Source organism: Sander vitreus, chromosome 18 (genome assembly GCF_031162955.1).
Source record: "Sander vitreus isolate 19-12246 chromosome 18, sanVit1, whole genome shotgun sequence".
Classification (NCBI taxonomy): domain Eukaryota; kingdom Metazoa; phylum Chordata; class Actinopteri; order Perciformes; family Percidae; genus Sander; species Sander vitreus.
The window spans coordinates 3,009,481-3,037,206 of record NC_135872.1 but is presented as its reverse complement, the minus strand read 5'-3'; the positions used below and the strand labels follow the sequence as shown (position 1 = coordinate 3,037,206).

Below are 27,726 nucleotides of genomic sequence, written 5' to 3'. Positions count from 1 at the left end.
AAACAAACTGGATGCAAATATGTTACAAGCAAAAGACACAAGTGGAAAAAGAAAGCTCACAGGTTGTTTTCTTTTCATGGATTCTTAACATTTTTTTTTTCTTCCATCTTTTTTAAACACTCGTGCCCAAACTCCCTCCCCTCCGTCCACACCCTTCACCTGCCACAAAAATGAATATTCACATACGTTTTAAGGCATTTAAAGGTATTTTTTCCAATAGTCGAGGTGTCAAACCCCGTTTTTTTTTTGTGTGTGTGTGTGTATAATGTGCATAAATCCAAACAACAAACCGGTTGAACAAGACAAAAAAAGAAAAATAAAGAAAAAGAACATGGCTTGTCTTATGATGTTAGCCTGCTGGATGCCTTTCTTGATAGTGATCTCTTTCGACGCTGGTTATTCGACAGCTCTTCCTCCTCGGGCTCTGGGACTACTGGGGTGTCGGGTTCAGGTGGATATTGGCCTGCTCGGAGATAGCGTTTGGGCCAATTGAGCATACGTTTGTCAGTTTGTCTCGACATGCACAAAAATGTTTTGTCTGTGTGACTGCTGGCTAAAGCACTGATGGTTAGTAAAGAGCAGGGGCGTGTCCACTGTACAGTTGGGGACATCACTAGTTAGTCTCTTAGGATCACATGTCGCTCTCTATTTAAAGATTTAGATTTTGTGTGAAACTTACTAATACATTGCAGCAGTTCTTAGTGCAACAGGCTGCAGGTTATTATGATTACTTACAAGTTATACAGTTCAAATCACACTGTTTCTTTTGAATTCTTGATGCTGAAAGAAAGCTAGTAAGCTAAATCAGGAGTGCATGTAAACATTGATTGGTTAATTAGCTCTTGTGAATTTGGCCAATCAACTGTCAGATTTTAGCGGGTGTGGAATCAGGTTGAACACGCCCCTGCTAACCCTCTCAGTGTGGTTATGTTTTCCCTTATGTTAGAAGGCGTTAGTCACTCAACCATTATCACCGCTGTCATTCCCCCACAACTCATTCATTTACAAAATAAAACAAAACATTTTCTACATAAAAGTCAAGTTCTTCTGCCACCAGCCTGGAGAAACATTTGGGACTGCATTGTTAGTATTTTTTATATAACCTACAGATACAGTATAGCTGGTTTGGGTGAAAAATATAAAATAAAACTAAAAATGAGAAGTGGCAAATCTAAACATCCAGGCTCACAGGTGCAGAAGTGATTGAGTGTGGCCCTGAGCAGTTTAAAACGGCTACAAACACGTGGGCAGTAAAACAAACCAAAAATCACACCAAAAAAAAAAGAGGCGTTTTTGTTTGGCATTCAGCAAGCAGCAGGTTGTTGATTTGCAAGGCACAAGCTTTAAAACTACAGATGTTAAAAGCTAAATGAAGTGGGCTTGATTGAAACATCATTTACAATGCACAAATTAGTTTATTTACATGTCTCCTCGAGAGAAATGCTGTTAACAGAGTTGTTGTTGCTGCTGCTGCTGCTGGTGGTGATGCTGCACAGGTTTCTCTGTTACAAATCCACCTTTGTTAGTATTTGTTTGGGTTGTTTGTTGTTGTTGTTGTTGGGTGCATGCTCCTCCAATGAACACAATGTTTTCTTTGTTTTGGTCTTTGGCTTCAAGATGCAAACAGGCCACTAAACAGGTCGGTGTCATCACCGCTGCTGCTGCTGCTGCTGCTGCTGCTTTGTTCTACTGGCTGTGAGTCGTTGTTAGTTTCCCTCTTTGTTGTTGTGTTGTTTTTTTCAGCATAGTTTGTTAATGGTTTCCTTCAGCGGTTATCCTTTTAAACAAAAGAGTGTTTCAGTTACAGGAGCAGAAAGAGCATAGGCGGCATAGAAAGTGTACTATGGTGACCCTGAAACAGGCCAGAGATGGAAGGTGTCAGTGAGCTCAAAGCAGAGAAGAGCGAATAAACAACTTTCGAGTGTCTCTAGTGATTAGTGACTTTTCACACATGCGTTAATCCTCCAGAAGCATTCCAACATTTTGGGAGATCCTTTTTTGCCGTCTTAAATCCCTGATACACTGTGAAGCCACTGCTGCTACGACCTACAAACTAACCTGAAAAAGACATGATGTGACAGAGTATACTGGCTGAGTGGGGTTTTATTTTTACACAGTAAACATAGTAATATCACAGTGTAGAAATACTCTGTTACAAGTAGAAGTCCTGCTTTCAAAATGTTAAGTTTTGGCATTAAAATATAAAAATTAACCCAAGATTGTATTAGACAGTGTATGAGGGCCTTTAACCAGAGTCAGATCAGTGGTGCTCCTAAGTTTATGAACCCATGCTAAAGTTGACTAAAAAGAGGAATAAAAAAATCATCTTTTGGAAATTGATCTTCATGCCTTAATTAATAAAATTAAAAATGAGGAAAAATCCAACCTTTAAGGACCCCAATTTTCTTTGTGAATGAATAATGTATCGTAAATAAATAAATGTTCTTCTTTAAAATACAGGGGGCATAAGTAAGTTCAATTCAATTTTATTTATAGTATCAAATCATAACAAGAGTTATCTCATGGCACTTTACAGATAGAGTAGGTCTAGACCACACTCTATAATATACAAGGACCCAACAATTCCAGTAACCCCCCCCAAGAGCAGGTATTTAGTGTGACAGTGGTGAGGAAAAACTCCCTTTTAGGAAGAAACATGGGACAGACCCAGGCTCTTGGTAGGCGGTGAGTCAGTATATACACTATATTAAATTCCCATTGAGGCAGGCAGACTTTTATTTTGAAAGGCCAGTTATTTCATGGATCCAGGATACTATGATCCTGATAAAGTCCCCTGGCCTTTGGAATTAAAATAGCCCCACATCATCACATACCCTTCACCATACCCCCCACATCATCACATACCCTTCACCATACCCCCACATCATCACATACCCTTCACCATACCCCCACATCATCACATACCCTTCACCATACCCCCCCATCATCATATACCCTTCACCATACCCCCACATCATCACATACCCTTCACCATACCCCCACATCATCACATACCCTTCACCATACCCCCCACATCATCACATACCCTTCACCATACCCCCACATCATCTCATCCCCTTCACCATACCCCCACATCATCACATACCCTTCACCATACCCCCACATCATCTCATACCCTTCACCATACCTAGAGATTGGCATGGGGTACTTTCCATAAAATCATCTCTCAATGCAAATCAAACCAGCTTTTAGGCTAACTGAAATAAAACCATGCCAATTTAACATAGGGGTGTGTATCCTTATCCCCCCTGTATTTTAAGGAAGAACATTTATTTATTTATGATACATTATTCAGTCACAAAGAAAACTGGTGTCCTTTGGTTGGATTTTTCCTCTTTTTTTAATTAAGGCATTAAGATCAATTTCCAAAAGATGATTTTTTATTCCTCTTTTTAGTCAACTTTAGCATGGGTTCATAAACTTAGGAGCACCAGTGGATCATTCTCATCGGTGTGTGTCCGGTGCTGAGATGGATTCATTCCATGATTAGCCTAGCTTAGCACAAATACTGGGAGCAGATGGAACGTGCTAGACTAGCTCCACCCAAAGGAAGATTTACATGTCTTATCTTCTTCATTAGAGTAAACAGGTTTTCTTTGTTGATATTCTCAATACCTATATGACATTCAAATATTAATAGTCTCAACACAAGCAGCCGTTCAATAGCTTTAACTATGTAAGATATTCATTTAAATCGGGGACAATCTTATCAAGACTCCACCACCCATTTGATCTGATACCAAAGATATCAGACGGCTTTGAAGTTGTTGGACGGTTTACTTTTTCCTCTTTTGATGGGGCTAGGCTAGCAGTTCCCCCGCTTCCAGTCTTTGTGCTAAGCTAGGCTAAACACGTCCTGCTGTCTCTGTACTGGACTCATGTTCTCATTTGATTTAGAGCGGAGACAAAAATGTTGGAGTGTTCCTTTACGGTTTCGTCCCAAAAATTGAAAAACCCAACACCAGCTGATTAATTAGCAAGATGTTATTGAATAAAAGCAGGCTAATGTGCAGCTGTAGCTACGTACCTCCGTATCCCTGGCCGTTGTAAGGAATGCCGACACACTGAGAAGAGTCACAGTATCCAGGAGGTCCAGGAGGCCCGCGGACTCCGGCGTAGCCTGGACGTCCGGGGGGACCACGAGGTCCGGCAGAGCCTGAAGGGCCGGTGGGTCCTGTCCTGCTTTCTCCTGGTGGACCTGAGGGAGGGGGGGGGGGGGGGAAACGACAGACAGTTGTACACATTATGTACTGGAGGAAATAAGGCCGGAGTCACCCAATCATAGCTGATATTCGCCTTGTTGACCGACATTGAACTTTCTGCAAATTCCCAGATGGCGGTGGCCGATGTTCACCACTTGTGTGGCCAGTGTTGGTTAGTTGTTGTATGCTGCTACTGCAGCTGCACACGACTGTGGTTTTGTGTGTGGTTTATTATTGGTTTTACAAATTAAAGTGAAAGGACTGACTCAGAGAAAGATCAGCAACAAGAATGAACACAAGGTGAAAGATTGCCCTAATCGCTTTTACATTTAGTTTTTGTTGGTGTATATATATATATATATATATATATATATATATATATATATATATATATATATATATATATATATATATGTATATATATATATATATATATATATATATATATATATATATGTATATATATATATATATATATGTGTGTGTGTGTGTGTGCATGTATAGCAAAAGTTATCAAATTGATTTAGGTTCAGCCTTCAACAGTTTTAAATAAAAGAAACTTATTTAAGAAACATTTGCCAGAAAGATGGCACATTTAGCTAAATGAAAAACGAGATTCAAAGCATTATTTATTTTACTAGAGCTGAAACTAATTAATCAATTAGTCAACAATGATCCACAGAAAATGTATCTGCAACTACAATAATTGATTCATTGTTTAAAGCATTTTTGGAGCATCAATGGAAAACATTTTGTTCTTCTCAGTCAGGAGGATTTACTGCGTTTCATTCACGTATGTGATATTAATGTCATTACGTTGGCTTTAGGCCATTTTTCATTATTTTATAGACCAAATGATTAAGCACTAATGAAGAAAATAGTTAGTTGAAGACCTGAAGAAGAGAGAGTGCCAAGACACTGGAACGTTCACCTACGTCCATCAAATAACTTAAAGATGAAATCATCCAAACTTGGCCTGCAGAGCCTGTTGATCAAGTCTGAGAAGCTTTATTAGAGCAAGTTTGCTTTTGAAAAATGATGATTCTCTGAAACATTGAGTGATTCTCCTCCATGTGTTTGGGTTTTTATGATCATTTGAACAATAGAAAAGCGTTTATAACGCTCGTTATTTCAGAGATGACGGTTATGTTATATTGTTGTAACCCCAGGGAGTGTTTGGTGATCTCTAAACCAAACCAGATAATGAATGGCTCTGTGTCATCGTGCTCACATTTCAGCTGGAAATAAAACAAACTAAAAGCTGTTGTAACTGCTGCTGACAGTCTCGGGCATAACATTTGGAACATAGAGGGGAAAAAAAAAAGAAAAGAAACTAAACTATGAGAGGGGGGGAAAAAGAATGTGCTGATGCTTTTTCCCTCTCTGCGTTATGTCTAGACACGGACAAAGCTGGCTTGGAAAGGTTCCCTGTCGGTCCTCCTCGTCCTCCTCCTCAGCATATGTTGTGAATGAATGAGTCACTGCTGTCCACTTCCTCCTTCTCCGGGACCTTTCCCTCTCCACTCCCGCTGTTTCCACAACTTGACCTTGTGTGCTTCAGACTGGATTGTGGGCTGAGCGGTGGGGCTGCTGGATGGATGTGTGATTAGCGGAGCTGCGCTGAGCCTTCGGGCACAATGACATCATGATTTCTGTGGTCGTTGTTTGAGCTGATTTTAGCAGGACAAGCTGCAGCTTCAGTGGGGGGTGCTGCGCGATGACGGAAGGCTTGTATCCTTAGAATTCCTCATGGGGCAATGTAAAGTGAAGTCTGACCTGGTCACTGGACCCCAAAAAAAATCTGATTTGGGCCCCTTTTGCCTGCAGTCTGAATGTAGCCTTAGACTGTCTGTCTGGGTTTTTACTTTTGGTTAATCAGATTCTGTGGTTGCACCATTAGAAACATAACTTTTAAAAAAAGTATTCATTTAGGAGCACTTGGGGTTCAAAGTCTTTGTTTTTACACTTTGACACTTGGCTGGATTGAACCTACCTTGTGGTTTTGGGGCGAACACTCTACCCAATTTACAAGTCCATATGTATGGTTTTGCATGTTTAACAGCAGGCACTTTATGTTACCACTGAACAGGTTTTACAGTTGTGTTGTAAAAGGTTTTTGGTTTTGAACCTTTATAATACCCCTTTTTCTTGAGTGAAATCAAACAGCCTGCGCCGCAGACAGTGAGATTAAAATGAAGTGGGAGACATACCAGCAGGTCCTCTCGGCCCTTTCTGTCCGATTCCTGATGTTCCTCGTTCACCTTTCTCTCCTGCAGGACCTGAAGGAAACACGCAGGATCACAATCTGTCTGCTCACAATATTCCTGTTAAAGTTCTACATTAATAATGATAAAAACCCAAAACCAAACGGCATCCTAAATTAGTGTTGATACAGGCTGACGTGGAGGACTGAGGACCACAATAAGAGCTTTTCTTCACATAATCATAATCAAGGGTCCACTTTTAAAACCAGTTTGAAGTGCTTCATATTAAAACACTCTGACTCCTCATCAAGGATGTAAACACCCTTCACTTTAACCTCATGGTTTCATCTCTCATTCAAAGTTTCGGCCTTCTAACCGATAAAAACACGTCCTACTGCACTTTAAGTGTTAGATGTTGAGAGATTTCTGGCTGGCAGGAATCACTTGAAGATTTCGTCGAGCTGTAAACACACTGATGGTTCTCTAGTGGAATAAGTGATATAAAGTATTTGAGGAGGAAAACAACCCTCAGATTTTGTACACCCAACTTATTGCATAAAAGCTTCCACTTCTACCAAACCTCGTCCTCCAGTGTGTTCAACTTCATGTGATGCAGCTTTATCGTCTCTATTTTCTGCACAGATAGTTTTATCTGGAATTCTGTGGTTTAGTTTTATGCTTTTGTTCAGGAGACACTAAATATAAACTTGTTGAAGGTTTAGTGATGAGGCCTCGTTCTGATTTTTAAATAATCCTGCTGCAGTGTAAATGATAATTCCAGTCCTCATGATTAAACTGTGTTAAAGTACTCACTCACACACACGCATGCACGCGCGCACACACACACACACACACACACACACACACACACACACACACACTCGTACCTCTCTCTCCTGGCTGGCCGGGTGATCCTGGACTTCCAGGGAAACCGTTCCTTCCTGCGGCGCCAGGCTCTCCGCGGGGTCCCTGACTGCCGTCGGCCCCTGGAGGCCCTGGTGGACCCTGGTTGTTGCTGCGGTACTGGCCGTTGGGGATCTGGTTCAGTAATGTGTTGATGCGAGTCATTTGTGCTGCAACAACAGAGGAGAGACAGGAAGAGAACAGTAAGTGGCAGGACTCTCTGAATCATCAGAGACTGTTTGGAGCCACAAACGCTTCCAAACTTACCGCCGACTAGCTGCTCGCAAACTTGTCTGGCAATGGATCGCATCATGTTCTGAGGAGCAAAGTCGCCCTGCGGACAAAGAAGACGGAGTTAAGTTGAAGACATGTTTCCAGAGGTTTACCAGAAAAGTTTGTTGTTTCCTTAAAAATAGGACTCTGTTTCCTGATGTTTGTTTCCTTCGCTTCCTTCGCATTATTTTCATTTCCTGATTCCTTTCTGTACTGATTAATCTCATAATAAATTTTTGTTTTAAAGTATTGCTGCATTTCCACTGCATGGCTCAACTCGCTCTTTCTTTGGTTCCAAGTGAGCCAAGCAGGTGGAGTTAAAACACTGCAGACTAGGAGATGGGGAGAAGATCCAACCTGACATCATGACTTTGTGTAAACATACGCGCCACTTTCCTAAAGCCGAGTGGCGCGTTATCTGTACGCATTTTGAGCTATCCGCGTGTATGTCTACACTCTATACAGCGGACGGCAGTCTGCAACGTCACAGCGTAAACACACACGCCACTTTCTAAAGCCACGTGACGGGTTATCGCGAGGCTACGGTCGGGTTTAGGAAACGTCACACGCAGGTTGGATTTAGGAAAAGAAGAACAAAGGAAATGTGACTCGCGGGACGCGATCCCCGGTCTCCTGGGTGAAAGTCCTGTGTTTGACCCATCCTCCACCCTGACCAACCTCCCTATGATTTTCGCCTTTTCATACTACTCGCTACGGCGTCACTTCACACGCAATCACAAGCTAATGTAAGTCAATGGAGGCCAAACAGCGTTGATAAACATGCTAAAAAGCGAGTATGCGTCTTGATAACACACCAATAATGGCATACGAGTTGCCGTGTCATACATACGCCACTTCATGAGATCAGTCTGGAAAATCAGATATCACAATATTCTTGACCAAATACCTCGATATCGATATTGCGGCGATATTCTAGGGTTGACAACTGGTGCTCTAACAAAATATCTTCACACTTAGATTTTAGATAAATAATCATCAGTAATGTGGATATAATGACTAAGTGGGTAAAGGCAAATAATAGAACAGCTAGAACAGTCTGGTAACTTCATAAAAGTACATCACTTCACTGTAATGCAGCCTCTAAAACCAGGAAAAGACAACACTTGTGTCATATTACGATATCCAAAATCTAAGACGATATCTAGACACATATCACGATATCAATATAATATCGATATATTGCACAGCCCTACTGCAGACCACTGATTGGTCAAAGAGAATCGCTACGGGCGCCCGGATATCTCAGTTGGTAGAGCGGGCCTCTCATATATAGAGGTTTACTCTTCGACACAGCTGGCCCGGGTTTGACTCCGACCTGCGGCCCTTTGCTGCATGTCATTCCCCGTCTCTCTTCCCTTTCATGTCTTCAGCTGTCCTGTCAAATAAAGGCCTAAAAATGCCCCAAAAAATCTTTAAAAAGAGACTCGCTACTAGTGTGACATGAGTCATTCCGCACAAACTCACCTTTTTTTAAATAGCCAAGTTACCGTCAATGGCAACCGCAACTCTTTATTAACTCGACCCAGAACATAACAAATGGCAGCCTGCAAAACTACAGCGTACACTTGACAAAGTGCAGACGTTCCTCTGTTTGGTTGCTGATTAAAGGATCCAGCGAGTGTCATGATGAAGATTGTTATGGCAGTTTCACGCGGAGTAGCTATGGCAATCAGCTGAAAATCCCGCCTACACTGAGAAGAGAACTATCCGCAGTGGGAAACAAAGAGAGAAAAGTACTGGTACCAAAAATAGTGAGTCGATCCGAACCGTGCAGTAGAATGATTCATATGTTGTATCTGTGGAGCTTCTCTTGTGTGTTGGAAATTTGATTGTGAACTACATTTCCCATGAGTACTTGCATTAAAAAAGCCCAGCTCACAAGATCTGAGGTTCCCTTTTGTCAAACATTTGTCAGCGACTGAAAGCTTTCTGATAAAATTAGATACATGTATGATTTTTGGAGTGCAGTGATCCTCTCAGAAAAGTCATTAAATAAGTTCAGATGTACTCACTCTCTCTCCCTTGTCTCCCTTTGGACCGACGGCACCCTAAAAACAGACAAATAAAACCGCTCAGTTGTCAGAAAACCATTTAAACTCCGGCTGGTCGTACGAAGCCGCCATGACAGCGAGGACACTTACATTAACACCAGGGTCTCCGGGGTTCCCTGGTTTCCCTGCGCTACCTGGTACTCCAGGAGATCCTGGAGGTCCCTGCAAGGCAACACAGAAAAGTACCACAAGGTTGAGATGATGAAAACAAAAGCTTGAATATAATCGTTATGTTGTTAACCAATAAAAAAAAACAAAAGCCTCTTCTCTGCTCAGAGCACAAAGCCCTTTGTTGATCTGTTTCGATAAAAATCTTCTTTGTTATCAGAACAATTGGAGTTCAATCAACACCATGAGCTTGTTAAACAATTGGAGTTCAATCAACACCATGAGCTTGTTAAATGTGTGTGAGTCATGTTTTCTGCTCTCCCAAAAACCAATGCCAGTTTGTCCTTGAGCAAGGCACTGGCTGGGTTGACGCGCCTCGCTGCCCGGCCAACAGCGCATACGTACATGCGTCAAACCTTTAAAACTCTTACCATGGGCCCGGCGGGGCCTCTGGGTCCCGCTGTTCCTTCCTTTCCTTGAGGGCCCTGGAAATACAAGATCCAGACTGAGAACCCGAGCCGATACTGTTGATGTGTGATGGATTCAGAGAGCATGGTTGCTATTAAAAGCAGCCCGTCGTACTCACCCTGACTCCAGCTGGTCCGATGGGGCCGACAGCACCGCGTTGACCTGGTAAACCCTGTAAACACAACAACACGGATCAAAGCTGCGTTTTCATTCCTCCACCTTTTGCTCCGACCGAACACTCAAACTGGTTTGTTTCAGCACCGGATGTCTGCGTGTCGAACACTAAATCTCATTTGCTCAGAAACCCTGCTTGCTACTTTTATTACCGATCCTCTTTGGTCTTTGATGCCTCGGCATCAGATTTATAGGCAACATAATTTATCCCAGATCTGTTTTATTGGCCAATATAAATCAGAACCTGCGTGGTCTGCAAGTCATTAAATGCATGTTGCTATAGCATCTATTCCAACATGCTCACCTGCAGTCCGCTCCGTCAACAACATCCACGTGGAGTTACACTCACTGAGGTTGTTTGAAACAAGAGATGATCAGTCAGTCATGACTCCATAGTGTGCAGCTCTGCATGAAGCTATAGACTGAATCACCATGACGTCACACTGAGACAAAAATCACTTCCAGGTAGACAACCGGCCGTCGATTTGAATTGTGGAGATGTATGAAATCTGCAAACTTTGTTTCTTTCCATAACGTTTAAAGATATAGTTGAACACAGAGGTCCGAGCTGTCTGATGTCTCTGCTGTGCTTATGTTCTGTCCTATGTTGCTTAGCCAGTGACTTTGATAAACCAAATCTAGTTGAGCACGTCCACTACAATTGGGGAAACCCTAAACAAAAAATTTCCAAATCCTATTCGACTGTCCTGAAGTCCTGCTTCTGAGAAATCTTTGTGTAATCACAACTCTGTCGGCTAAAAGCGGGAACACTTATCTCTCCTACGTCCATGTAAAGAAGAAAAGCTTCACTCTGCATTCAAGGGAGGGTTCTTTGAAAATCCACTGAAGAAAAACTCCAAAAGGATGTAGCAGCTGACCGCAGGCCAACACTAAACCAGCGCTGTTAATCAGGGTGACTTGTTCTTGGCTCCTTCTCTGCAGGAATTTAAAAGTAATATTCTGAAACGTAATCCCTCTTTTCTCTCTGAATCCCCCCCTAGCTGGAGAACTGTCTGAGTCGGAACGGACGCCAGACTAGTAGTCAATCTGTGAATTATCCTTGTCACTGTTAAAATAAATAAAATAAAATTTTAAAAAAATATTTTTTTTCAGCCAGAGCTGCACTTACATTCGGTCCAGGTAAGCCTGAGTCACCACGGTCTCCCTTTGGTCCAGGGCGGCCCTGAAGGCAGAAAACAACATGAATGAACCTCATGAAGAACAGAACAATAACACGAGATTTAGAAGCCACGTGTTCTGCCAGCATGTTACCGCATCCAACAGAAACAATTCATCCAATTTAAAAATCACTTGTTTTTTCTAAGATTCTTTTTTGGGGCTTTTTCTGCCTTTAATGGACAGGGCAGGTGAGAAAGGGTAGAGAGAGTGGGAAGACATGCAGGAAATCGTCACAGGTTGGAGTCGAACCCTAGACCTCTGCGTAGAGGCATAAACCTCTATAATTTATGTGCGCCTGCTCTACCCACTGAGCCAACCCGGCCACAGCAGACAGATTTGTAACTGCAACTTTTCTCTGCTACAACCTGAGAGAGCTACCACTGAGTGCAAAGAAGCTTCTCCACTGGCTCGGATTTCCTTCACAATCATAAACCGTGACGTTGTCAGGATGCTGAAAAGTAGCCTCTGTCTATTACGTTATCTTACTGACACCTCCACCCACCTAATCTGCATAATTAGATCCGATCACAATGCAGAGAGAATTGAGATAACGCTTATTTACCCCAGGTGTAAATTCATTAAGTCATTATCCAGATACAGGTTAAAAATGGGGTTCCTTCTGTCGTCGTGATAGCCTTAAATTTGAAAGGACAGTCCGGTTATGAATGTGCTTTTGTTTGGCTGCAAAGTCTTATTTTTATTCCCATACATCTTGTGTAATCTCTAACCCCAGCCGCCCTATCATATCAGCCCTAACAGTATGTCTTACATGTTTACATCTCAATCTGCAAAGTAACTATAGCTGTAAAATGAATATAGACAAGAGTGGAAAGTCAGATACTTAAGTAAAGTGCTATCTTGTGTGACCTTCCTGGAGACAGATGGTTTAAACTCAGTCTCATCTCATAGATGGAAAGCCAAACTGTGATTTATGAACATGCACTGATACTAAGGCCTCAGGTCTTTGTGGTATCACTTCTTTCCCTCAGACATGAAGGAATGTGAATCTCCACCACAGATATACTCCCTAGCTTGTAAATTCCCTTCATAATAAATCGCCCAATAATCCCTGCTGCGGTGCGACGAGTAACGCTGGATTTATGTTTAGCTGCTGAAAAGGGCATCGCAGGGAGTGGGTGTGTGTGTTTGTGTTTGGTGTGTTTAGAGACATACAGCTTCTCCTGGAATCGAAAGCCCGCTGGGTCCTTGAGGGCCGGGCAGACCCATGGGCCCAGGTGGTCCGTTCTCTCCACGCGGACCGATCGGCCCCTGTAAAATAAAGCAAGAAGTCAGATAAGAGACGTTTGAACACGGGAGGAATTTGTTATTTATATCTGCCAATATCTCTCGCCCCAGGTCAGGTTAAAAGACTTTTGCAGTCAGTGGAAAAGACCAACAGGAGACGAGGAATGCTGCTGCAGATCGAACAGAACCCTTCATATCAGGCAGGAGAAGGCAAAAACACTCATTCAATAAGTAGAATCAGATTAGAGTTTAGCCCTTAGCCCTTCTCTGTGAGGGCTTGCTTCGCCCTCATGCTTGAGAAGTAACAGAAGAGGACGATGAAGGCTGACTATCATCTTTTCTGCCACGGCGAGCCTGCTTCATGTGTCTGTTCATCATCCAATGACCATACAGCCCAGCAGCCCCGTGTGTCGCTCCACCATACAGCCCAGCAGGCCCGGTGTGATGCTCCACCATACAGCCCAGCAGGCCCGGTGTGATGCTCCACCATACAGCCCAGCAGGCCCGGTGTGATGCTCCACCATACAGCCCAGCAGGCCCGGTGTGATGCTCCACCATACAGCTCAGCAGGCCCGGTGTGATGCTCCACCATACAGCCCAGTAGGCCCGGTGTGATGCTCCACCATACAGCCCAGTAGGCCCGGTGTGATGCTCCACCATACAGCCCAGCAGGCCCGGTGTGATGCTCCACCATACAGCCCAGCAGGCCCGGTGTGATGCTACACCATGTGGCACGGTGTGATGCGTGCGAGAGGAGGAGACTCTGCGCATGACACGTGTTGCATTTTGTAACTGTAGTCCAACTTGTGTAACTTTTTGGACACATTTGTTACTTTGGCCTAAATATAGCCTATATAGATAATATTTCTGATTATGGCATAGCTTTCTCCCCACCCAATTAGGCTAATAAAGTAATGATTATAAAAACCACAAATGCTTGATCAAGGGCCCAGCCTGGCCCGAAGATAGTGGCGGAAAATAACGGCCTGGCTCGGGCTGAGCTCGGGCAGAGAATCTAAACTCTAAAAAGATGTGTTCGCTGTCTTCAAAGCTTTTGTACTTTAAACTATCTTTTTAGGGCTGATAGCTGAAGAGTGATCCAGCGCAGAACAAACTCTCAGGGATTTCCTTTTTTTAGTGTTAATTCAATAATTCATAAAAAGGTACTCACAGCGGGACCGGCATCTCCTCTTTCACCTCGGGGACCTTTGTTGCCAGGGGCACCCTGAGGAAGACGAACATTTGTCACGTTAACACAACAAAGACGAGACCAGAATGTGCATCTGTCAACTCTGAAAAATATCAGGGGCTAAAGTATTCCAATATCACTTAAAAAAGTTCCTGATAAGTAGTGGAGTCACAAAAATAACTTTAGGTATTATTTATTAAGAGTTTAACGTTAATCAGGACCGTGTGGGTTTAGTTTGATTCGATTGAAAGTAACCTGAAAAATCTTCCAACTTGTGATATAAAAGAAGAAAAAAGTGCAGGATCCTATCACTTACAGTAAGGAGCTGCTTGAGAGAATAACTTTTCAGGCCTTTAACATGCTAATTAATCTTACATTCAGTCCTGATATCTTATTTGGTAAGTGGAGATTTTAGGTGTGAGAGTGTTTCAATGCTATATGTAGTTTCAAGAACAAAAGGAGGAGGGGATCAGAGGGGAGTCTGAAGGTTTATCCATTGACTGTCAGACAGGTCGACCTTCTCCCCTCTCTTAAAACAATTCATAAGGCTTTGAGAAGAAGCTTCCCAGTGTTACTGTGGCTCAGGGGGCAATGTTCTCCCGTGTACAACATATAGTATATAAATACCCATAAATAACCAGACAGGGGAAAGCTTTTACTCTCATATAAGTAGGAATACCGCAGTGGAAACCTGTTCCATTACTGAATACTAAAAGCATGAAAATCCCACTACGAGTAAACGCACCCGAATCTCTGACAGAACTGTCAGCGGTCAAGTTGCAACCGATAGTGGCCTCCAGCCTCTGTCAATACGGTATGTTACAGAATTGTCGTTTAATGTTTTTTGTCCAGACTGACTCTTACCATCGGTCCCAAAGGTCCCGGCGGCCCGGAGCCCGCGGAGGTGCAGGTGCAGGAGTTGGGAAGAGACGGGCACTTCAGCTCATCTCTCTGGTGGAGAAGGAAACAGCACAACAATCAGAAACAACAGAAGTATACAGACAGTCGCTGAGTGAATCGTACGAGCCAAAGGAAATCCATTCCAAGTCTCATCTGATTTCCCTCGGGGGGGGGGGTTAACAGCTAACAGCACCCGTGTCCGTGTCGCAACATTAGCAGCAGATGATTCATGCAGTCACGGTTCAAAAACTTTAACAGACCTAAACTGTGAGTGGGCGTCCTGAAAAGGTGTCGATCATATCTACAGTGTTCCCTTTAAAACAGTATAGACCAGTGTGACACAGAATTCAAGTTTGTCCCTGAAAAATATTTCAGCATTTGTCACTGTTAAACGGTTCAGACATTTCTGTAGGTTGAACTCTTGCACAAGACAACGAGCAGAGCCAAGATTGTGATCTGATGTTTCCCGCTACCAGAACAAATCTGTGGGCACAGTGACAACACCCTGGGTGATTTGACCGTTGAAGGAGGCACATTTTCTGGTTCAGAGAATTCAGCACGACCGTGAAATTAAGCTTTAGTGAAAGTCGAACTCCCGGAGAGGAGGACTTTCAAGGAGGAAGAGACGGATACTGTAAGGAAGTTAAACTGCCTGGTCAAACTAGTTACACTGAGAGACACTGATTTAATGAAATCTAAGTTTGGGTTTTGTTGATTTTGAACAAATACTCACACAAGCTTATTTTTAGGATTCTCCACTGACCCTCTGGATCTCATTTCTTTGCCTCCTGTCATACATGTCAACATGAAGATTATTGATGATCATGTCTTAATCTTTGTTACATTTTATCCTAACAAGTGGAAGTAATTAAGCATCAGCGCAAGGTCTAAAAAGTACTCGGAAAATAGACATGCACCCGATGTTGTTTTGGATATATTTATTTCCACTCTATATTTCCACGGTTATCGCCTCAGTTTGGATCATTTAATAATTGTCAGCAGAGCAGCCCAATCAAGCAGCTGTCTTCGCTCCGCAGCAATTGAGATAATAATTCACCAGAGTTGAATCCTTTTCAAAAATCTTTTTGGACGTCCAACTTGCAGACATGCTGCGCTCAGACAAAGCAAGTTTATTTGTTACGACGTCTCCGGAGATCTCTGCTGGGACAGACGTGAGAAAGGCCAGCCACTAAACAACAGCCAGCACTGTGTTGCATTTTAAAAACGCTCATCCTGTCACTGCTGCCCAAATATTTAACTGCATGCAAACAAATGTCCCTCTCTTTTCAGCCTCGCTGGGGTCTTGAGAAACACCAGAAGTTGATGTAAGGGGGAAGAAAAGATGAAGACCGAAGGGAACTTTTCTATGTTTGTTACTGCCTACAGATTATAATCAGTCTCTTCAGCTTTTCTATTTCCTTTCTCGTCACCCTGCTATACATTCAATCACGTTCCTACACAGCTGCACATACAGCTTAATAAAGTACATTTATTCAAGTACGATCCTTCACACAATTATGGTGTACTTGTACTTCATTGGAGCATTTCATGTTACGCTACTTTATACTTCTACTCCACATTTGTGACAGCTGTAGTTACTTTCAGATTACAATTTTACACAGAAAACTTACAATGAGTTTCTAAAATAATATACCGTACATACAGATGTTATGTACAGTGTGTTATTGCTAATTTTACTTAAGCAAAGGATCTGAGTATTTCTTCCACAAAAAGGCAACTGTTTGTCAGATGTTTACAGCTCGTTGCCTCTCAAGTGGCCAAAGTGCTCAATTAATGGCGGTGTAATAATTACATCCCTATTGAAACCCAATTAAAAAAATTAAGGAATCTGCACACATCAGCCAAATTGATACTAAACTGGAGCCTCGACAGACACATCAATGAGACAGGATCAGAAACAAACATATTGACTTGAGACACTAGATACTGCTCCAGATCCTATGTTAAAACACTAGTTAGGAAACTGAAAGTGAACAGAAACAACTTGTCCATTGTAAAAATGCGTGGCTCTTAACAACATAAAGTACAGCCGGTCAAAGGACATCTACATCAGACAGTTTAAGTCTCTATTTTCATGTAAACTGGGAAGATATTAGGGTTGGACTGAACGTATCTGATGTGCTTGTCTTTTTGCAGTCAAGTTTAATCATAATGTTTCTTTATTTTTTTCCAACAGAAATGAAGGCCAAAACCTTAGCAGTCTTAGCAGCTTCTGCATCCTGAAAGTCGTATCATATTTCACGCCCTCATGTACTTTCATCAGATGTATCAGCTGGCTCACACTTCTGTGTATCACAAAATATGCTGTTTATGTTCCCCTTTTGATTCGAGCCACTTGTGATTCTGATTATGTGATTCTGATTATGCTGCTTTGTGCTTTTGAGCTGCTGCTAAGTCTGAAAAATCAAGGACACAGTCCGTCTGGTCAGAGCTGTTTGGACCTGCAGCTGGCTGTTTCAGAACAAACACGCTCATCTGCCTTTTAACTCTCAGGAGGCTGGGATTACTTCCGCTCTTATCTGCAACTAAAATGTGCCATTGAAACGTGTTTGCATTGTCCCAAAGTGTAGATGCTTTCCTGTATGTAGAATTAGTTTGAGAAAAACCAGGTGGCCTGAGAGTTTTTTTTGTAAGATGATCAGTTAACACATCCAGGATGTTCCACAGATGTCAAAACAAACAGGAAAAAAATGCACTTACACAGAAGCAGATGTGAGTTCTTTTGGGGGGGGGGATTCAGAGCTGCTGAACACAGATATAATCTCGGGAATGAGTATTTAAAATTAAATCTGCCTCATTATATCAGGATGATCTAACTACGGCCACAAGCGTAGGCATTTTCTTCCAGGTTAGAAAACTGAAAACAAACATGCACTGAAAGCATATGTCTATAATCAGGCCTTGAAAATACAAAAACTTTTTGCTTTATTTAGCCAATAATTTAGAGAGGAAACTCTTTAGTCCAGAGGCCAAAAACCCCAGCACCCATTTCTATATTTTGTAATAAAAATGGATTTAAAGAGCAGAGGAGATGCTCCTCCCAGCACATTGATTATCTGGATACTAAAGTCGAAGCTACAGACAAAAATGTACTGCCATTCAACTGTTGGCTGCAGGTTATTGTATGTTAAGCCTGTTAGGTTAAAAGAACCTGTGTCCGTGTTTCCCTTACCATAGACGGGATGTCACAACATCTGTCCCGGCTGGTCCAGCCCAAGCTGCAGACAATATCGAACATCTGGAGCTGGAACTGCAGAGAGAGAGAGAAGGGGAACAAAAAGAAAACATGGACATGGTGTTGTGGTACATGTGTCTCTAAACGCCCTTCACAGCTCCCAGAAGTCAAATAGAAAGACAGCAGAGAAACGCAGCACAGCCGACTCCCATCGGCCCCAAAAAGACAGGAAACGGCTCATACTGCAGCCATGTTGACGTCCGAACAACCCGTGCGGATTATGTTCATTTTAAAAAGGTCCATTTTGATTAAATTCAATCCCTGATTCCGTTAGATAACTGCTGATATTGTGAAACACTGAGCTGTGTTCAGTTTTAAACATGAACTGATGTTACAGAGAGCTGGGAAGGAGTTCAAGGATGCTACAACAATATCACGTGTTTAAGTGTTGCTTCAAATTGACTGTGAATCACACTCATCTTACAAAGAGAAGGCTGAATTCGGGTCCAACCAGCGGCTAATGTTAGCTAAGGTGAGCAAACACTGCTGTGCATGGGGCTGAGTCAAGTTACCAACTTTAGGGAATCATTTAAACGGTTTTATCACAAGTTATGTGTATGTTATGCTGCGTTCATGTGGTGTCGGAATAATTGGAACAATGAGCTCCCGGCTGTTGTTTGACGCACTTAACAATAAAATGCCACATATCTTCTTTGTAGTGTCCATGTTGTTCCCCACATTACGACTTAAAGCTCATAAACACACCAAGGTCAGAAGAATGACTTCTCAACTGGGGGAGATGCGCTTGAATCGTTTAAAACATTTATTTAGCTGGCATTCAAAAACTGCAGCTCCCATGATTCTTCGAACAGGGCAGTCCCCACTGGCAACATATTTTGAAGCTTTTCTGACGTTACGCTTTGTTACATTTGGTAAAAATGTGTGCACATGATTTGCTTTAATCACATTTTGCTACAAAGCGCGTGTGGTCTCCCATCTGCATGGTGAGCCACCTGCATTTACTACAGCAGGTCAGCTCTTGTGGTTTTGCTCAGTTGAAATCTGATTTAGTTTCAACTGTTGTTTGGGTTTTTGTCGTATTTGCAGACTGTCAAACATAATCCTCCACGGGGCATTTGCACATCATTCAAATACTAGACAGACAAATTTACAAATAAAAGTAAAATCCGTTACAAATTCACACTTGAAGATTTCCTTCCTCCTTTCCTGTTTGTGTGAGCACAGCAGGATCAGAGTTGACTTACAGCTGCTGATTCTCCTTTGGAGCCGATGGACTTGGACATCTTGCCCAGAACCTGGTAGCCATCGCTGGATGTGTTTCCAGCCTCCTTGATCTCCTTCTCAGCCACTTCTTGGCAGTCGATGTTGAGTTTGACGCCGGTGGACGAAACCAGGATATGGAGCTTCAGAGAGAAAGGAAGGAAGAAAGAAGAAAAAAAAAAAGGAGAGAGTATATTTTATTGGCACATTCTTTGTTCTACGACCAAGTCTTATGTCTGGTTTTTATCCTGATGGCCTGCAAATTATTAGGTTAAGAGTCTGAGCTTAGGGAGGACGTGCTCTGTCGTCTCCGCTGTAGTTCTGTTTATTGAAACACTGCTGGAATGTAAGAGAGGGAAAACCAGCGCTTCTTTCTATTCATTCAGAAGAATAACTACTCCATCAGAGCTGCTGCAGAGAGAAGGAAGTTTGGATCCAATGCTTTGAACTCCTGTAGCTATTCGCAATCTGGGAATTTACAACAAAATGAACCTTATTCACCTTGTTAGTCATTTCCCATGTTGTTGTGTGCTCTAATTTAAAGATGCCAAATGCCCTGAATACTGCAGCTTTTATCACCAGCGTTTTTATTTCCAGGAAAACGGGAAAGCATTTTAAAGAGGTTACTTCATAAGCATACCAGTACTGATGTAACATTACAACACTTTTCTGTCCCAACTCCAAAAGCGGAACTCAGGAAATCTGGTGATAGTTCTGATTGGTCACACTGTGTAACGCTGACTCCTGAACACCATCACATTCAACTCGTCTAAAACAATAGTAAGATTACTGGTGGAGGATCAGAGTCCACGCTGCACTCGTTGTCCACATCTAATTGCCTTTAGTTATTTTAATTGCATGCTCCTGCATCCTGTCTTTATTTCTTCTCGTTCCTTATGAAATAAAAGCAAAATTCCAAACATCTTACAGAGCTCTTCCAAAGTGTTTTTTCTACCCCCAGTTGCTAAAGATTTATTGTAAACTAGGAGGGCACAAGACCATGGCCTATCTCGTATTGTTAACGAAAGTGAAAAATACTTTGTGTATCGGCCCCGTCATTCTGATCCGCTCCAAAACGTAATAGGCTCTTCCTTGGTCAATGCTACACCCTTCCACTAATGGCGCTTTTCCATTACATGGTACCTGCTCGACTCGCCTCTACTCGCCTTTTTTGGTTTTCCATTACGAAAAAAAAGTACCTGGTACCTGCTAACAGGTACTTTTTTTTAGTACCACCTCAGTTGAGGTTCCAAGCAAGCTGAGCCGATACCAAAAGGTGACGTGAAAGCGACAGACGGGGGTGTCCTGAACAATCCCGCGCTTTTTTAAATAGTTTAGCCAGCAGGGTTTTTTTTTTTTTGCTGTCTCCAGCTTCATTTGAACGTGGTAGAAGCAGTACTTTCACATGTTTTAGTTAGTTCACCACTGATTCAGACAGCAGATTATGTGGAGCAGGAAAAGAAAACTATTTACTGTGGATTCATCATGTCATCTACTTAATAAGGTCAGTATCGGGGCCGGACTGAAGCATCCTTTCATAACAGCAGCTATATCTTTGCTGATCTTTTCTGCACAGCCACATCTCAAAGATTCCTCCCTTTCCCACATAAAAAAAAAACTGGAAATGCACGACATCTTTGGAAGCCAAATCTCCCAAAATTCCTTCCTTCTCATCTCATTGGAAGGCACATAGAGGGATCTCACAGAACTTCAACTCTTAACTGTAAAATAAGTGAGGCAGCAGTGGCTTCACACACACAATACCACAATGCATTTCTCCTAACTCAGATCTCCCTCGCCAAATCTCCTCATGATGTAATTTTGCGGTAAACCTTTACAATAACTATTCTTCGAAGCCAGTCAGAACGAGTCCAGCTGTAAGGAGGGAAAAACGTTGCTTTGCAAAGCCAAGGGGCCAACCCGCTGGCAGCCGCGGCTTGCTGCTTGTGGTCAGTCAGCGTCCGCGGAAATGCAGAGTCATGTTTAACAGACCGCAGGGAGCAGACACGCTGAGACGTCCAGGAGAGAAGCACAGCCGTGTTTCCGCTTACACTTTTTTCAGGCATTTTATCTGATGCTCAGCAGCTTTCAAAAAGTCAGCAGATGAGGAAGACTGAGGAAGTTTCAGTGTGTCACTCTCAAAACTTTAACACCTTACACTTGTCTGTAGGGCTGCAACTAAATTATTTTGAATAAAATATCAGAAAATTGTGAAAAATGTCGATCAGTTTTTCCCCAAAGCCCAAGACGGCGTCCACAAATGTCTTGTTTTGCCCACAACTCAAAGATATCCAGTTTACCGTCACAGAGGAGAGAAGAAACTAGAACATATTCACATTTAACAAGCTGCAATTTGCTTTTTCTTAAAAAGAGGACTCCAAACGGTTAATTGATTATCAAAATAGTTGGCGATTGATTTAATAGTTGACAACTAATCACTTAATTGATTAATCTTTGCAGCTCTACTTGTCTGTGGGAGTTTAAAGGATAAGAGTATCCAATAACAGCAATGATATGGTCATACTGAATTTGCCAATATTTAAATGTGATCAGGTCCATGGCTCTCACTCACATTTTTATTCTTGTCAGGCTGGAAAATCCTGTGAGATTTACAGGAAACTCTGATACACTGTTCCTGTAAAACACAAACTGATGTATTGGCCTCTTGATATTATCCGCTATTACTGGCATTCGACCCGCCAAAATAAAGGCGGTGCGCAATACAGAATTTCATTCAGTTTCCAAGTTGTTCTTCCGTCTCTGGGAATCTTTTGAGCCTCACTTTGGGTTTCGATTTTTGATCTAAATTAAACTTGACATTAAATTTCAACTGCTATTTCATGCAACTTTGCGACCACCGTCACACACACCGTTCTGCTGCTGCAAACACGAGAGCACCAAATTAGGATTAATCCACCACTGAAAATAGTCCCCAACAATGCACTATTTCTTCCTGTTTGTTTGATAAAAACTAGAGTGGGATCTAATGGGCTTTGGAGCTGAGAGCCACAGACAGGAAGTCGGAAAGTGTTGAGAGACGGACTAACACGTTGTTGGTGTGGGTCTTTATGGGATGTGTTGCCAGTAAGAAAAATATAGAATAACACTAGTCTTATCCTTTAAAGGTGCTTTCCAAAAGTATCTTAACGAGCCTGTAAAACACTTCACATCAGGTCCATTTTTCATTAGAAACATGGATGTAGAACAAAGTCAGTCCGTCCTTCTATTGGACTCCCTCCAGATTGTTTAGAATTGGTCTGAAATATACACCACATTGTTGGAAAACGACCAATTACTTCATGTCCTACGGTCCTGTGATAAGGTCCAGGAATTTCGGACCGGGGTACCTATCCTATGTCAGATTGGTTTGGATTGGATTTGGTTTATTGTCGATTTTGTTGAATTGTCTTTAAAATTGTATGTTCTATGTTTTGTATGTTAAAAATTCGCAAAAAAAGAAAGTCAGTCTGTTATTTTCTCTCGTCTTATTGTGAGTACCACTTGCTGCTTCTACCATTCTTCAAAAAGGAATGTTTAAGCACTAATGTTGATGTCTGGAAGCACTGTTTGAGTTACAGGCTGCAATAGGAGGATGTTTATACAAGTCAAGATGAAAGTGGCCATCGATGCTGCTGAGGTCATACACCCTGCAGATGGAACCTCGGGTCAGTAGGAGAAATGCATCTGCAGTCGTCCTGAAGCTGTCTGGCCTCATCTGTTCTCTGCCCGAGTCACTGTTTCAAATCTCTGGACCGGGGAAGTGAAGGAGCATTATTTCCCCCATCTCTCTCTCTCTTTCTTGCCGACTTGGCACTAGCAATGTCCTGATCAAGCTCTTTTAAGCCTGACCCAAATCCAAGTCTCTCCTCATTTTTTACCTGTTTCTGATACAATTTTAAGACTTTAAAAATCTTATAATCTAAATGATCTCATTACTTTGTTTTGAAACTTTGAGCTCTGAATTGCCCTCTGGATCAAACATCTCGCAGATGATCACTCAAAGCATATTTACATCCTAACTTTGTTTTTTCGTTGCTGCTCTTTGAGTCTCTATCGAAAGTCACTGGCAGGACTGTTAATCCGTTTCTCTGCAGTTGGCGCAGATCGTTCACAGTTTACACAGAGTTCACGAGGAGGATCTTTACTTTAATCCTTGTTTCGTCCCATTGGACCAAAGAGATGCTCAGAAACACTTCAGGTATCCACAACAGATCTCGAGCACATCTGCAGGAGGAATTCACTGATCCATACTGTGCCGAGTTAGCTGGTTGGTAAAATGTCGCGAGGGGAAGGAGGATTAGCCGAGTCAGACACGGTGATGTGGTGGACCCTGACATCTCCAAAAGAATCTGGCTCAACAACAGACTCAAACATCCGGCTTGAGCAGACTTTCTAAATGAATGATGATTCTGCAATGCGCTGACAGCAAGTTCAAAATGTCCCAGTCAGCTGCGAAGGTTCTCCAGCCCCACTGTCTGGCAGGCTTTTAAATCTTTAAGCTTACAAAACGATTCTTCAGTCCCGTTTTATTATCGCCTGAGGGTTTCAGAGGGAAAACAATCAAAGGTTGCAGCCTTCATGACAAACGTGTCCTCCCTGCAGCAGCATCCTTGAGCTTGATACTGATCTCCAGACAGCTACCAGGTTTGGGGAGGGAGGGATGAGGGCAGGTAAAGGACTTATTTCACCCTCAGGGATCAATTCTGCATCACTTTCTCTCTCAAGATCCTGAGAAAGTCATCACGACTGAAACAAACGTGTCCACAAGTTTCTCCAGAAACTTCCCTTCTGAAAAAGCCTTTTTTAATTTGGAGCTGAGATTTTTGTCTTGTGTTAAAACCCAAATATTTACTCAAAAGTCCTTTTTTTCCATTCCACTCTAGCTTTCATTTTTCCTGCCTGAGGGCAGAAAGAGATTGCAGAAGAAGACGACGAAGAAAAATACCTTCTGCGTCAAAAATAAATCATGGCTAAACCTGCCCAGAGGAGCAGCTGTCGCCACAGTAGAGCAGGTGATATCTAAATCACAGACATGAAATACTGTCCAATGAGAGACAGACTTCCTGCTCACACTGACTGCCCAGCAGTTGCAGCGTGAAGAGGCATGCTGGGAGGTAAAACCAAACCTCAGAGCAGCAAGAACTCCCTTGTGGTGGGCTACCAGAGGCCAGACCGAGCGCCTGCCCTCCAAAACCCCTCCTGAGCCGACAGCAGAGAGACGGATGGCGGAGAAGCACCGCCTTCCTGCTGGCGCTCCTCCGCCGTTCTGATGTAATTGTTTAATAGCAATAGCAGTGACCCAATATTTTCCAGGCGAGCTTCCCAAGCAGGGACTGCAGTGCATTATTTAGCGCTCTGCCCCCTCTCAGAAGAGCTTATGGATCCTTGTGAAACTTTGGGATTTTGTTGCACGGCTGTCCCGGCCCGCAGCAGTACACCAAGAGTGTAAATGAGGGTCACTATCAGCGCCACAGCTCTGATCTTCACTACACTGACTGTAGAACACATTTCCTCTGATTGGAAACTGTTCTTAAAGCTTCACTGCAGAATCTCTCTGATTCCCATTCCCAAAGGACTTTCAGAGAAAAATTGTTTTATTGCTGGTGCACTGACCACAGTTTGTGTTTCTTATACGTTGGCTCCGTGTTGGACAGTGTCATAAAATCATGCTGCCGAAAAAGAGTTAAATGAAGACATTCCTCAAAAACTGATGACAGACATCATAAAAAATGTTCATCTTTTTGACAACTTAAACCTGAAAAATATGGTGACTCCGCATCTTCAAAGAAAACTTTATGTCCGAATCAACAAGTCCTCCAAACCAAACCAATCTTTAAACTCATAACTTTTAAAGTTTCTGTGATGAATGCTCCAATTCAAGTGGAAATCAAAAGCATTATTGTCCGTCTCTCCACCTTTGGCTGGATATTTTTTTTTTAAATAGACCAATTCGACAAGAGTCCGACTGTCTGTTGATCAATTTTTATAACTTCCAGAAGACGCAGACGCCAGTCTCATTTTGTGGCGCTCGACCTTCACGTGGACCCTGCAGTTTACAACCTGCAGGGGACCATCTGTATGTCTGAGCCTTCATAACTCTTAAGGAACACGTCTGTAGTTGCATGTGAGGTGCTCTGCCTGTAATATACAACACATTTGGAATCTCAGGCATCCGCAGGATCTGTATGACCCCGGGACGTCCAGCTAGAACAAAAGCAGAGGTATTCAATTGATGTGTCACGCCGCGGTCATGCCTCAAACTAAAGAACGATATATAATTTAACCATCAAAGACACACTTGACTTTGTGTCGTTCAGTTCGAATTAAATATGATTGAAACCCAAAATACCCACACAAACTGCTTTCCAGGAATCTTTTATGCACGATGAAGGGTTTCTATTTGATGCCACAGGTTTGTCAGTTCAGCCTCGAGTGTCTCATAATCTTTCGGAGTTCATCCAGCACGGATGAACCACATGCAGCTCCAGTGTGTGGCCTCAACACTCTGCTGGTTTTTACCTTGTGGAAGCTTCCGTGGAACATCCTCTTGACTTGTTCGTTGTTGAAGGTGACCCTCTGGATCTCACCGCGCGTGTCTTTGTTGTAGAAGGACACCGTCTGGCTGGAGGCTGAGCAGAGAGACCGGGACAGACATGTTACACACTCATCCTTTTTGTATGAACACTGAGGTCAACACCTTCAGCTAAGAGTGTAAAGTTTTTTTTTTTTTTTACTTATTAACAAAAACATTATGCAGATTATTCTGCAAACAGGCTCCTGAAAATACAGATGGCTTTTATCTGAGGCTTTAATGTAATCATGAAAAAATATTATATATATATATATATATAATATACACACACACACACACACACACACACACACACACACACACACCCACCCACACCAGGCCAAGAACACCTTCCACACGCTGTTACTAAGGCCTAGTCCTAGTTTTAGGCTTTGGGAATCAGATATCCTGCTTTTTAAGCCTCTGACCAATCAGAAACATATTTACATACTAGATAAATCTGCACGTACTCCTGCAGGATCCAGCTCAGCATTACGATGATGTGATCCTATTTTGTTACTTCAATTAAGTCGAGGGACTTGCAAGAGACAGACGAACAAACTGAAGAAGCAGAGATATTCTAACTTTTAGTCACTTGTATGAATCAAGCTCCAAAAACACTGGATCCTACACTTTCCATAATGCAAGTCGATAGCATCTTTCGTTAGACCCTCGCTGCCTGGTAAATGGTTACGTGTCTCAAGCTCTGCAGACAAACTTTACGTTAGAAATGTGTGGTCTCTGGGGTGCCCTGGTCACCCACCGGGTAGAGCGGTTACCATTCACGCTAAGTCCTTAATGGACGGCTAGGGTTCACGTTCAGCTCTGGGCCCTGTGCTGCATGTCATCCCCTCTCTCCCCTGCCTTTCCTATCTCTCTTTAGTAGTCTTCAAACCAAAGCTTAGATAACCCTGAAGACAGCTCAGTGTTATCATCAGGGTTATTTTCTCAAAGCTCCTCCAGATTCATTATACAGCTACTTCCACAGGCCAAACAGTTCTCCTTATGATGAGTAAATGGTGAAGTGTCCCTTTAAAAGCTGTTTTACGTGAGTGAAGAGTATTACATAACAGTGGGACACCGTTAAATGCACTGAATATCAAGTTGGTGATTTAAAAAATCAGCACTAGTTCTCAGCTTTAAAGTAAAAGGATGACACTCTGGGAAATTCGCATTCTGGCGTAAAGTTAGATGAAGTTTGATGCGACTCTCCTATCTGACATTAAATTTGAAACAGAAGGCAGGAGATGGTTAGCTTAGCTTAGCACAAACTCAGAAAACAGCAGGAAACCGTTACCTTTGGCATTGTCATCCAAGTCTCTGCCAGGAAGCAAATACACATAATTCCCAAAATGTCAAACTATTCCTTTAATAATCCAGATTGTTTCTCCCTCTGGACTAGTATCTGAACCTCGGGTGTTGTCCAAGTTGTGTTACTCAAGAACCAGAACAATCGTCTCTGGAGGAGTTCCATTGAAGCCCAGCAGAAATTCCTGCTGACAGACTGAAATCGAGTCTTTACGAGAGCCAGCTGAGCCCGGCCGAAGACACAAGATTCTTGTGGTAGGAGTCGGCTCGGTTATCAACTGAGACCGAAGCAGCCGGAGGGCCACAGCCGGCTCATTACACCCCACTCAACTCTTTTCATGAACAGACACAATGAGGCACAGCTGCTCAGCATCCACACATCACACATTTCCATGCCAGTACCTATTACACATACATCGCTGGATAAGAATA

At 42.6% G+C, this 27,726-nt stretch overlaps 1 protein-coding gene across 1 annotated transcript in view; it reads right to left on the bottom strand.

Moving 5' to 3' along the window:
• Positions 1–369: 369 nt before the first annotated feature.
• The window catches only part of col12a1b (collagen, type XII, alpha 1b), a 160,396-nt gene continuing 133,039 nt past the window's right edge, over positions 370–27,726 (bottom strand). The window contains exons 61-76 of the mRNA XM_078274565.1: positions 25,935–26,044; positions 19,400–19,558; positions 18,132–18,209; positions 14,903–14,989; positions 14,021–14,074; positions 12,778–12,873; positions 11,555–11,608; positions 10,370–10,423; positions 10,215–10,268; positions 9,766–9,837; positions 9,637–9,672; positions 7,598–7,664; positions 7,315–7,500; positions 6,434–6,502; positions 4,049–4,219; positions 370–1,777 (exon numbers count right to left, since the gene is read on the bottom strand). Coding sequence (XP_078130691.1) covers positions 1,773–1,777; positions 4,049–4,219; positions 6,434–6,502; positions 7,315–7,500; positions 7,598–7,664; positions 9,637–9,672; positions 9,766–9,837; positions 10,215–10,268; positions 10,370–10,423; positions 11,555–11,608; positions 12,778–12,873; positions 14,021–14,074; positions 14,903–14,989; positions 18,132–18,209; positions 19,400–19,558; positions 25,935–26,044 — 1,352 coding nt within the window. The 3' untranslated portion in view covers positions 370–1,772. The remainder of the gene's footprint in view (positions 1,778–4,048; positions 4,220–6,433; positions 6,503–7,314; positions 7,501–7,597; positions 7,665–9,636; positions 9,673–9,765; positions 9,838–10,214; positions 10,269–10,369; positions 10,424–11,554; positions 11,609–12,777; positions 12,874–14,020; positions 14,075–14,902; positions 14,990–18,131; positions 18,210–19,399; positions 19,559–25,934; positions 26,045–27,726) is intronic.